The sequence below is a fragment of the Entelurus aequoreus genome, linkage group LG07, assembly GCF_033978785.1.
Source record: "Entelurus aequoreus isolate RoL-2023_Sb linkage group LG07, RoL_Eaeq_v1.1, whole genome shotgun sequence".
In the NCBI taxonomy this organism is placed as follows: Eukaryota; Metazoa; Chordata; class Actinopteri; order Syngnathiformes; family Syngnathidae; genus Entelurus; species Entelurus aequoreus.
In genome coordinates this window covers 37,031,342-37,043,946 of record NC_084737.1, presented here as the reverse complement: position 1 = coordinate 37,043,946, position 12,605 = coordinate 37,031,342, and the positions used below count along the sequence as shown (strand labels likewise).

The window sequence follows — 12,605 nt, the reverse complement described above, 5'->3', positions numbered from 1 at the left end:
CATATGTGGGTAACCCCCCCCCCTCTAGGGGAGACCGAAAGCAACGGATGTCGAGTGGGTCTGACATGGGGTGAGTTTTTCCTTGCCCGTATGTGGGCTCTGTACCGAGGACGTCGTTGTGACTTGTGCAGCCCTTTGAGACACTTGTGATTTAGGGCTATATAAATAAACATTGATTGATTGATTGATAGTAGGTAAACAAACAAAGGCTCCTAATTTAGCTGCTGACGTATGCAGTAACATATTGTGTCATTTATCATTCTATTACTTTGTCAACATTATTAAGGACAAGTGGTAGAAAATGAATTATTAATCTACTTGTTCTTTTACTGTTAATATCTGCTTATTTTCTGTTTCAAAATGTTCTATTTACACTTCTGTTAAAATGTAATAATCACTTAGTCTTCTGTTGTTTGGATACTTTACATTAGTTTTGTATGATACCACAAATTTAGGTATTAATCCGATACCAAGTAGTTACAGGATCATACATTGGTCATATTCAAAGTCCTCGTGTGTCCAGGGACATATTACCTGAGTTTATAAACATACTATACATTAAAAAAAAAAGAAAGAAGATTTTGTGATGCTAAAAAATATCGATGTAATCATAGTAGTATCGACTAGATACGTTATTGTACGTGGTATCATCACAGTGGATGGTAGGTGTGGATCCACCAATGGCGTTTGTTTATATTGTAGCGTCCCTGAAGAGTTGGTGCTGCAGGGAATTCTGGGAATTTGTTCTGTAGTGTTTATGTTGTGTTGCGGTGCAAATATTCTTCCAAAATGTGTTTGTCGTTGTTGTTTAGTGTGGTTTCACTATATGGCACATGTTTATGACAGTGTTTGCATTGTTCATACTGCCACCTTTAGTGTGACATGTATGGCTGTTGACTAAGTATGCGTTTCATTCGCTTGTGTTCATTGTGATTAAAGTTAAAATGATTGTGTCATTAGTTCATTGTCGGGCACAATGAAATCTCGGTTAGGCTTTGTGAAATATAGGCTGTATGATTTGTGACTTATTAATTATATAAACCGGACCAAACCCACCACAAAATTAACAACAACAAGACTTATTTTTCATAAATTATTAATGGATTGAAAGTTGCCATCAATCCCAAGTGAGTGCTCGGCATTGTCCGTGGGTGCTCGAGCCCCGAAGCACCCACGGGATCAGCGCCTATGATACAGGGCTACCTTGGAATACGAGTTTCCTGGGTTATGAGTTTTTCAAGATCTAATTGTTAAGCTTGGTGTCACGAGCCCCCCCACTAGTTAGTTGCCATAGTAAATGCCAACCTGTAAGATCTGACCAAAACACCCTCTTTAGTTTATAGCTAGAGAATGACAAAACCATGTTTTTCCAACCATGGGACCGAAGAAAGTTAGTGTGGAGGACAGTGCTGAAGAGAAGAAGTGGATGATATTCATTGAATAAAGAAATAAATCATCAGAAACATGACCAACCATGTAGCCGACTTTGCGAAGCAGTTGGAGCATATATCACTGCTCGTCTGCACCATATTGAAGCAGAATGAGTCGATATAACTCCGGCCAAGGACATTCGGCCTGTTACATATTAAAATGGTGGTGTTTTTTTGGGTGTTTTTTGGGGGGCCCAGGCATCGATTAAATCGATTTAATAGTGTCAGCAAGCCACGTGTTCTTTTTAAATCTATAAATTCTGTTCTTAATCCAAACCCATCCACTTCACTGGAGATGACAAGTGAAACTTGTCAAAAATGTATCTCCTTTTTTAACGACAAGGTTGCTACTGTTCGGGCAAATCTTTCTCCTTCTCCATTGAGTTTCAATGTGGGCACTCAGTGCTCGGCTGTGTTTTGTCAGTTTGAGCCTATGTCGATGCCTGAGCTTACAGGAATAGTTGACAAACTAAAACCCTCGTCCTGTCCCACAAACCCAGTTCCCCCTCGCTTTTTTAAAGAAGTCTGGGACTCTATTGACTTGTCTGTTAGGGACATCATTAACTGCAGCTTGATTTCTGGCAGTGTGCCCTCTTTTTGTAAAGGAGCTGTTGTTGAGCCTTTGATTAAAAAAACAGGTCTAGATCCTACAAGTTTGTCAAACTATCGGCCCATTTCTAAATTACCTTTTGTGTAAAAAATTTGGGAGAAATGTGTTTTGGCACAACTGCAGCCTTTTTTAGATGAAAATAGCACTTTAGATCCATTTCAGTCTGTATACAAAGCTTTGCACAGTACTGAATCTGCACTTTTAAAGGTTTTTAATGATTTGATTTTCTAATGTCTGATTCTGGCAGCTCTGCCATTTTAGTGCTTTTAGATCTTACAGCTGCCTTCGACACAGTCGACCAATAATTCTTTTAGACCGCCTGAGAGACTGTGTGGGTATCAGGGGGACTGCATTAGAGTGGTTCAGATCCTACCTGTCAGAGAGGTCCTTCTCTGTCAGGCTGGGGGATGCCACCTCTTCTTCTGCTCCACTTTACTGTGGTGTCCCCCAGGGATCTATTCTAGGCCCCATCCTGTTCGCTCTATATCTCCTCCCGATTGGAGAGATCTTTAAGAGGCATGGAGTGTCTTATCACTTTTATGCAAACGACTGCCAAATTGATATGCCGATTTCAAAAGGCCACGGCCCCCTGACACCCCTTCTCAACTGTCTATTCGACGTCAAGGCTTGGTTAGCCCAGAATTTTTTAATAATGAATGAGGGAAAAACGGAAATTTTTGTTTTTGGTCCGGCCCTCACTGACTTGGGACCATTGCAAAATTATGTGCGTCCTAAAGTCACCAGCCTTGGCGTCACTATAGACAGCGATTTTAAACTTGACAAACAAGTCAATGGCGTTTTAAAAAGGTTTCTCATTGTAATCCCATTTGGTTTGAGTTTTTTCTTGCCCTGATGTGGGATCTGAGCCGAGGATGTCATTGTGGCTTGTGCAGCCCTTTGAGACACTCGTGATTTAGGGCTATATAAATAAACTTTAATTGATTAATTTGATTGATTGATACTGTTTGGTTTGGCCTGGACTAACTCATTCACCTCAGTGAACCTTGGTGTTACTCCACTAGCTGCCATCATCCATCTATTCTTCACTCCATATTTAATGGTCTATGTACCGCAAAGCGTACTTATAATTTACTGGGGGCGGTATAGCTCGGTTTGTAGAGCGGCCGTGCCAGCAACTTGAGGGTTCCAGGTTCGATCCTCGCTTCCGCCATCCTAGTCACTGCCCTTGTGTCCTTGGGCAAGACACTTTACCTACTTGCTCCCAGTGCCACCCACACTGGTTTAAATGTAACTTAGATATTGGGTTTCACTATGTAAAAGCGCTTTGAGTCACTAGAGAAAAACGCTATACAAATATCATTCACTTCAGTTCTTCTGGATAGTAAGCGGCTACTTTTTTCTTTGAACCCTGCGGTTTATGAAACGGTGCAGCTAATTTGTGGATTTTTCTTCGCTAATGGTCAAAAGGTTTCATATTCAACAAATAGTTTTCATAAAACACAGACAGAGACACTGATCATCTCTGTAATTGTTTATGCTGTTGCACCATCTTTTGGAGGAGTTTGCTCACTGTAGGTGCTGCGGGTTGAAGGTCTAGAGCCTAGGTGTCAAAGTCAAGGGCCGGACCACAGGCCACAGCCGCCTGCTGCTGTTTTGCACGCACCAATACTCCATTGCCCACAATGCAACAGTACCCAGCGAACTCGGCTTTATTATTCATCAGCATTCAGGGCAGATGTCAACTTTCAGCAACCCCCCTCCCCAATAATGGCTAAACGGAAGGTGGACGGTGAGAACAGGGGGTTTCAAGCCAGGTGGGAGGCAGAGTACATGTTCATGGAGGTCAAATGCAAGCCTGTGTGGAGAAAGTGTGGCTGTAATTAAATAATATAATCTACGAAGGCACTATGAAACTTCTAAGAAACACAAAGACAAAGACAAGAATATGGACACGGAACAAAGGCTACAGTAGGTGGAAGAATTAAAACGAGGTCTTAAGTCCCGGCAGGCTCTGTTCACAAAAGCCACATCACAAAGCTATGGTGTCGTTTTGATGACTGACACCATGTTTAATTATAATTGTAATATTTGAATGATGATAAATGAATGTGTTGTGGCAGTTTACGGATTTCACCAATGCGGCGGTTTGTGGAAACAATTGGTTGCTTTTCCAAACATTTTTAATAAACTTCCAACGTTAGAATGCTAAACAGGAAGTGCTTAAAGTTGAATGGCTTTGTAAAAACAAATTGGGTTCTTCATGGTGTTTTAGAAACTGCACCAATTTTTTCCTCAGAGTTTTCAACTTACGTCAAGTGTTTTGCCAAGAGGATTATTTGTAGTGTATACATTTTCAGAATCTCCTTGTTCTATTGTTGGCCAAAGTGAGACAAAGAAAATAAGTTTTCTTTACTTTTAAGTTATTATGCCATGATTTTACCTGTCTGACCCGCGTGGGAATAGATTTTCCTTCATGTGGCCCTTGAGCTAAAATGAGTTTGACACCCCTGGTCTAGAGTATTTCCTTCTGTTTAGTGCCTTGAACCGGAAGTCAATGTGCTGTTCCGTCTACTAGTTGTCAACAGTGAGGTTCTTCATTCATCACTCCAAGCAAAGTTTGTAAGTTCTACAATATAACTAAAACAATTCAAACTTACCTAAGTCTCACATGTTTGATAGTGGTGTTTTCATGCACATTTGGAAGTGCTATCGTAATGTAATCAAGCTAACATCGTTAGCATTAGCTAATATGCTAACACGTTTATAAGTGTGTGTGTTAGTATTATTAACTTAAAATGGCATTCTTTTTGTATTGTTTCAGTTTTACAAATTGTCCTGTAAATTTACCAAAATGTCACTGTGGAGTTATTGAGTCTGTTTAGCTGATTGGAGAGCTAGCTTCCGCAGCTATTGGGTCCATGACAATGACTTGTGTTTTGTTGGATCAGCCGTTTTCAAGGTTGCAAATGGGCCGCAAATAAATATTTTTTAAAAATGATGTACAATTAACTAATTTCACAATGTATCTGCAGCTTATTCCGGTTCGGCAAATTTGTGGGAAAAAAAAGGTTTTTCTTCTAAAATTTTGTGAGTGCGGCTTGTATACCGGTGCGCTCTATAGTCCAGAAAATACGTTTTTGAGGAAAATTGGGTATTTTGATGCAGATGGTATATGTCTAATCTGATTTTGTACCCACATGATTGATGATCTGATCTGGGTTATATTTTTCAATGTTCAAACTGCCATGGTGCATATCTGAACAATAATACATGAGCAGAACTGGATCACATATAAATCCAGCCTATATGAGTTACCAGAAAATTGAGACATTTTATTAAAATTAATGCAAACTGCTGTATCGTGTGTTTGTTTGGCGCATTGAATTGACAATTTGCGGAGTCATACCTGGTGATACTGTTTTGATGCGGACAGGGTGTGGGCAGGAGTTGAGGACACCTCGTACATCTCCTAAAGTCATGCCCAATACGGGTGTTCCCCCAATCTCCAGAATGATGTCGCCCACTGTGATTGCATCCCCGGGAGCCACTGTGACAAAAGGAAACTCTCCATAATCTGCTCCTCCTCCAATGGCGATGCCGAGATCCCCAGATGAGCCTATCAACGGGACAAAGGTGTCCTGCATCTTGGAACGCCAGTGCTGCTTTTTTGCCACCGTCTTAGACATGGCAAATGAGCTGCAAAGAAATAGGAAACACCGATTGAAGTTGAGCGTAAAGTGTGATCCGGTTAAAAATAAAAAAAAGTGTCAAGATGATGCACCTTTGTTAGCTGATCATTTTGAATCTCGAATGAATACTTACTCAAAAAGGAATATGGGAATTTTGTCTTTACCTGTGTTTTTAACACAAACAAACACCAGAACAATGATTGGCACACGAACACTATCTATCCCTCATGTGTGCTGCAGGCTTGACGTTGTGTTTACATGACAACACACGGCAGTTCATGCACTTTCATACACACCCCAGGTCACATGGGAAAAAGCTGACCAGAAAGATTGTGGGGAGTTGAAAAGACATCGAAAATAAACACATTTGCATTCTAACAAATGCAGTGCTGCACAATATATTTTTCTTCATTTTTTTCCACAGCCAAGGTGAGGAGAGCAAATACTAAACAGTGGCAAGAGTAAACACGGAGAAAGTTGCTGACAGGATTTCTTTAAGCTGACAGTGATGTGACAGCTGTGATGTCCGGAGAGAACAGACGGCACTCCTGTGTCACCTTGCCACACAGGGAAGTGTGACAGTGTGGGTGTACACAAGAAAGCATAGAAAACACACTACCAAAGAGGTAGTCTGGTAATATGCTTAAGGAGGACAATGGGCAGACCAGTTAGGTTACCGTAGATTCATAGATATTTCCAGAGAATACCATACAATTTCCGTATAGATACTGTGACAGTTTGACCCCACACCAGTATTTCCCACACATTCATTTATTTGTGGCGGCCCGCCACGAAAGAATTAAGGCCGCCACAAAAAAAAAAGAAAAAAAAAAAAAAGAAAAAAAAAAGGTTTTTTTTATTTTAATTTGTATTTATTTTATTTATTTTTTTGTCCTGTCCAGCTTCTCAGGCAAACCATATAGTTGATGTAGATGCCCATATCGGCTGTTCAGATTTACTTTACAAAAGAGAAGTGTAGGATCAAGATTTTTGGAGCTCTTTGTTCAGTGGATCAGATGTTTGATGAAGCTTTGTGTCTATCTACCACCACTACTGTTTTCTGTTTGTTACTGACTGTGGCAGGACACCTCTGCCTCTGTTTCACTTTATGTTGCTGGTAAATAATATGGTTGTAGTAGTAGGCTAAAGTTAAATGATTTAGTATGCACTAATTAAAGGGGCAGAGCTTTAAGAGACATTTTAGCTTTTAGATTTTTATAAGATATATTTTTTGTAAGAACCACAATTAATAAATATATTTCAGTGAACAACTTATTGTTCAAATCTGTATATAAATATGTACATAAAGTGTATTTTATATTTTAAAATGGATGGATGGAAACAAAACTGTTATTAATTAGTAAGTATACATTTTTTTAGCCTTTTTAGAGAAAATCATATCATTGTAGTAAATTATACAAATTACTCGAGGATGTCATGGTGACCACGCTCATGGTGACCACGCCCATAGCCACGCCCATAGCCACGCCCCCACCGCCACAGGTATCTTGGCAGTTTATGGGAAACACTGCACACTGTCACTGTTTGACCTTAGACTTCCTCACAAACCGTGCACATTTGTTAGGAAGCTCAACATGGACAAACTACAAACATTCAATCTTGTTAGCCAGTGAAAAGCATGAGCTCAACAAACAAATTGTTACCTGTCACTCACCATTGCTCTGAACAATTGACTAAAAGAGTCAGAGTGGGGCTGAGGGCTTTATATAGGTGAACACACTTGCATTCACTAATTAAGCCAAATTTGGGTCAAACCATGATCTTCAAAAGCTGGGTGTTACAGAAGGACACTGGACATTTGAAAGTTGTATTGTCTAAAGCCTGAATTTACTGTGTACGAAAATGACTGCTCTACACATGCAAAAGTACTATGTGAATACTTTTTAGACATGTGATGGTTATTCATGGTGTAATTTACAAAATAATAGTTTTCTTAATTCCCCCTGTCAAATTGGTCCCAGCTAGTGGGAGGGGCTATGGGCTATTTAAATTGGAAAATTCCATCTTTCTGACAGTCTGCTGTCTGTCACTGCCAGAGGAGGTTTTCTGTCCTGAGCAGGAGTTTCGGTCTCCATGCATCAAACATCTACTGAGATTGTGGGTGCTTTGTCTCTTCCTGTTGTTCACCTTTTGACACTTTTGGGATTTCAATAAATGTTTGTAAACTGTTACCAACTGCGTGCCTTGCCATCCTTGATTTGAAAGTCTGGTTTGCAAAGGTTACATTACCTTCACCCGAGGCGGGGTGTGACAGATACCGTAGAATTTCTTTTTTTGTTAATATATTTCATTATTTTTGTATTTGTGTAATTTTTTCACACTTCTTTTAAGATGCCATTGCTATTCTAGTATTTTTGTTTCCTGTGCGGTTCCCCTGCCTCATCACAGCCAGTGAGGAGCGCTAATTGACACACCTGCCTCCGTTTGGTGATTAGGACACTCACCATGTGAAAGCTTTATGTGCCATCGCCACGTTTCAGACAGTTTTGGTACATTGCTAAATACACACCTCAGTTACTGCAAGTGTAACTTTGCTTCTGCTAACAGTTGTCCTTTTGCATTTTCACCTGTAGTTGACAGCTCTTCCCACCTCCGTGCTCTTAATTGTTATGTTTTATTTCTTGGTGCCTACTAAAGCAGTTCTTATCAAATAGTGGAGCAGGCCCCCCTGGGGGCACAGTGCGATGCTTGGGACAGGGGGGGGGGGAGGCGACATGTTTTATCAGTAACATGCACTATCATTTTTCAAACCCCGCTTCGAATAGCTGTTCCCTACAAAACGTGCTCATTGTAGCCATTTCAGTTTTTTCCAATAGCTTACACACTAAATTTGAAATGTTCACACAGTTAACAAAAGTCTACACACAGTAAGCAAAACCACTGTGCAGATTTGCCTAATATTAGGCATAGACTCTGCTTCACATTTTTTGCTAAATATTACACACAATGCTTTACACACACCTTCCCATCTTGCAGACATATGAGGATTGTGATACACACATCTTCACATCTTACACACACACTACGATTGTGATACACACATCTTTACACCTTACACAAAGATAAGGATTGTGAAGTTACTTCCTGGTCAATCCAAATGTCTGGCTTGCCAATGACCACACAATTGAACACATTGGATAATCACATCCACCAGGTGTAAAGACACACAGGTGATACATTGAAAATACAGCTTTCAAGTGGGTGCTATAGCTATACAGTTTTTTCCATTTGAAATTTTTATCTCCAGATTTTTTTTCAAACCTTGTTATTTGTCTCAGATTTTAATTTGTACTGCCTATCATTGTTGACTACTGTGATATGTTACTTTACCTGACTGTGGTAAAAATAAATAGTTTCAGTTTGCAGCATCATTGTTGAGCAGTTCTTGAAAAGATTACAGGATATTTTTACTTTCTCTTTAGGGTCCTTACGTGTAGGCCCACTTCAAAGTAAACAATGATGATTGCTATGGATTTGCCAATATATTTTGTCAAGTTACAGTAATCATTCATCACATATGCTAAAAAGGTCGAGCAAAATGCCCCAAACATGTGATTACTTATAGTAAAATAGTTTTTTTTACAAATGTGTTTTGTATTTATCACTGTTCTGGGTAAGTCACTCCAATAGTGTCTTATCATTTGAAGTCGGTGTGAGTGACATGACAATTAAACAACATTTTTACAAATGCTTGCTTTATTTTGATGAATGGGCATATGTTTTGACCAAAGTGTATCATTTTGCAAATAATCTAGGAATTAAGAAAATGTAATGTTGTGTTTGGAAAAGTGTGTAAATCCTTTTGAAAAAAGACACACAGTTAGTAAAATTGTGTGTAAGCAAATGGAAACAACTGTATTAGGCATTGACTCTGCTTCAGAGTTTTTGCGAAATATTACACACAATGCTTTACACACACCTTCCCATCTTGCACATGTGATGTGGATGAGATATTATGGCCTGATCCAGTTAGACGGGCAGGTGATGATTGGAATCAGTAATTGAGGCTTTTGAGTATATTGGTTCATAGACTTGCTGTTGCCTAAGTCTGCACATGTAGCGTATACTCTATGCCAGTGGTTCTCAACCTTTTTTCAGTGATTTTTTTTAGTTCAAGTACCCCCTAATCAGAGCAAAAAAAGAGATAAAGAAGTAAAATACAGCACTATGTCATCAGTTTCTGATTTATTAAATTGTATAACAGTGCAAAATATTGCTCATTTGTAGTGGTCTTTCTTGAACTATTTGGAAAAAAAGATATAAAAATAACTAAAAACGTGTTGAAAAATAAACAAGTGATTCAATTATAAATAAAGATTTCTACACATAGAAGTAATCATCAACTTAAAGTATGAGGGGCCGTTAGGGACATTATTCAGAATTACCTCTTACATACACTACTGAAATGCTCTCACATAAACAACTGAAATCTTTTTCTTTTATACACACTACTGAAACACTCTTATAAACACTACTGAAATGCTCTTACATACACTACTGAAATGCTCTCACATAAACAACTGAAATCTTTTTCTCTCACACACCCTACTGAAACACTCTTATAAACACTACTGAAATGCTCTTACATATACTACTGAAACACTCGTATAAACACTACTGAAACACTCTTATAAACACTATTGAAATACTCTTACATACACTACTGAAACACTCTTATAAACACTACTGAAACACTCTTATAAACACTACTGAAATACTCTTACATACACTACTGAAACACTCTTACATACACTACTGAAACACTCTTACATACACTACTGAAACACTCTTATAAACACTACTGAAATACTCTTACATACACTACTGAAACACTCTTGTAAACACTACTGAAACACTCTTATAAACTCTACTGAAACACTCTTATAAACACTACTGGAACACTCTTACATACACTACTGGAACACTCTTATAAACACTACTGAAATGTTTTTGTCTCACGCACACACACACACACACACCTGGAATTATTTTTCACTAGTATGTATAAACGGATTTCACCTGTGTGTGTGTGTGCTTTTTACACGTGTGTGTAAGGGACAACAATTTCAGTAGTATGTGTGCAAAGATTTCAGTTATGTGTATGAGCGCATCTTACCATTGTGTATACGAGCATTTTACCACTGTGTGTAAGAGCATCTTACTAGTGTGTGTGAGCGATGTTGCATTCCGGTTCCGGTATAATCCCCGCCCCTTTTCAGACAAGTTTATTTTTATTTTTTTTAAAGCCAAGTTGTGGACAAAATGTCTGCCGACAAGTAGCTTAACCGAGGCGGGAGCTCCACTTCATAATTTGAGGGCTTCAGCGGAGAATATAATAACACTTTCAATGCAACAAGGGTCGGACTGCCGCCATGGGTCTCCCCCGCAGGACGCGGCACCTGAGCGGCCACACAGCGGTGCCTTTCTCCTCCCGACAGCCGCAGCCTGGAGCACTCGTTCCATTGCGAGTTTGCACCGCACACATGCAACGTTTCAGTTCATGGACATCGGGGCAAAAGGAGGAAAAGGTAATTAGACATTATTTATTTCTAAATGATTTGTTGAATCACACGAAATGTAAGACAACATGGCATTGTAGTGAGCTACAATGGTAACATGTCGAAATGTGAGTCACGTCGTGTTACGTCAGTAGCTAATCATATACTAATGATAATGGATTGCATTTATTTAGCGCTTATCATCGACTAGATAAGGGGTCCCCAAACTACGGCCCGCGGGCCGGTTACGGCCCTCCAAAGTCCAACATCCGGCCCGCTGGAAAAAAAAAAGTTTTTGTATTATTATTTTCAATCTGTCTTTTGTAATCTGATCCATTTTTTGGTGTTCCCTAGCCGCTCAGGCAAATCATATTGTCTACAAATGCATTTCCCTGTATGACGTATATTGTCTTAGCTGTTTTCATGTGATCTGATTGTTACATTCTTATTTCAGAGTCACCACACAGCTGCATGACCATTTCAACAAGGACGGAATAAACAACATCTGGATTCATGGAATTTCTCTGCGTCCTGCGGGAGAGACCCATGGCGGCAGTCCGACCCTTGTTGCATTGAAAGTGTTCTTATATTCTCCGCTGAAGCCCTCAAATTATGAAGTGGAGCTCCCGCCTCGGTTAAGCTACTTGTCGGCAGACATTTTGTCCACAACTTGGCTTTAAAAAAAATAAAAATAAACTTGTCTGAAAAGGGGCGGGGATTATACCGGAACCAGAATGCAACATCGCTCACACACACTAGTAAGATGCTCTTACACATAGTGGTAAAATGCTCGTATACACAATGGTAAGATGCGCTCATACACATAACTGAAATCTTTGCACACATACTACTGAAATTGTTGTCCCTTACACACACGTGTAAAAAGCACACACACACACAGGTGAAATCAGTTTATACATACTAGTGAAAAATAATTCCAGGTGTGTGTGTGTGTGTGTGTGTGTGTGTGTGTGCGTGAGACAAAAACATTTCAGTAGTGTTTATAAGAGTGTTCCAGTAGTGTATGTAAGAGTGTTCCAGTAGTGTTTATAAGAGTGTTTCAGTAGTGTATGTAAGAGTATTTCAGTAGTGTTTATAAGAGTGTTTCAGTAGTGTATGTAAGAGTGTTTCAGTAGTGTATGTAAGAGTGTTTCAGTAGTGTATGTAAGAGTATTTCAGTAGTGTTTATAAGAGTGTTTCAGTAGTGTTTATAAGAGTGTTTCAGTAGTGTATGTAAGAGTATTTCAGTAGTGTTTATAAGAGTGTTTCAGTAGTGTTTATACGAGTGTTTCAGTAGTATATGTAAGAGCATTTCAGTAGTGTTTATAAGAGTGTTTCAGTAGTGTTTATACGAGTGTTTCAGTAGTATATGTAAGAGTATTTCAGTAGTGTTTAT

At 39.2% G+C, this 12,605-nt stretch overlaps 1 protein-coding gene across 1 annotated transcript in view; it reads right to left on the bottom strand.

Annotated features, from left to right (window-relative positions):
- The window catches only part of LOC133653777 (membrane-associated guanylate kinase, WW and PDZ domain-containing protein 3), a 103,951-nt gene that overhangs the window by 64,279 nt on the left and 27,067 nt on the right, over positions 1-12,605 (bottom strand). The window contains exon 2 of the mRNA XM_062053454.1: positions 5,408-5,697. Within this exon, the coding sequence (XP_061909438.1) occupies positions 5,408-5,697 (290 nt within the window). The remainder of the gene's footprint in view (positions 1-5,407; positions 5,698-12,605) is intronic.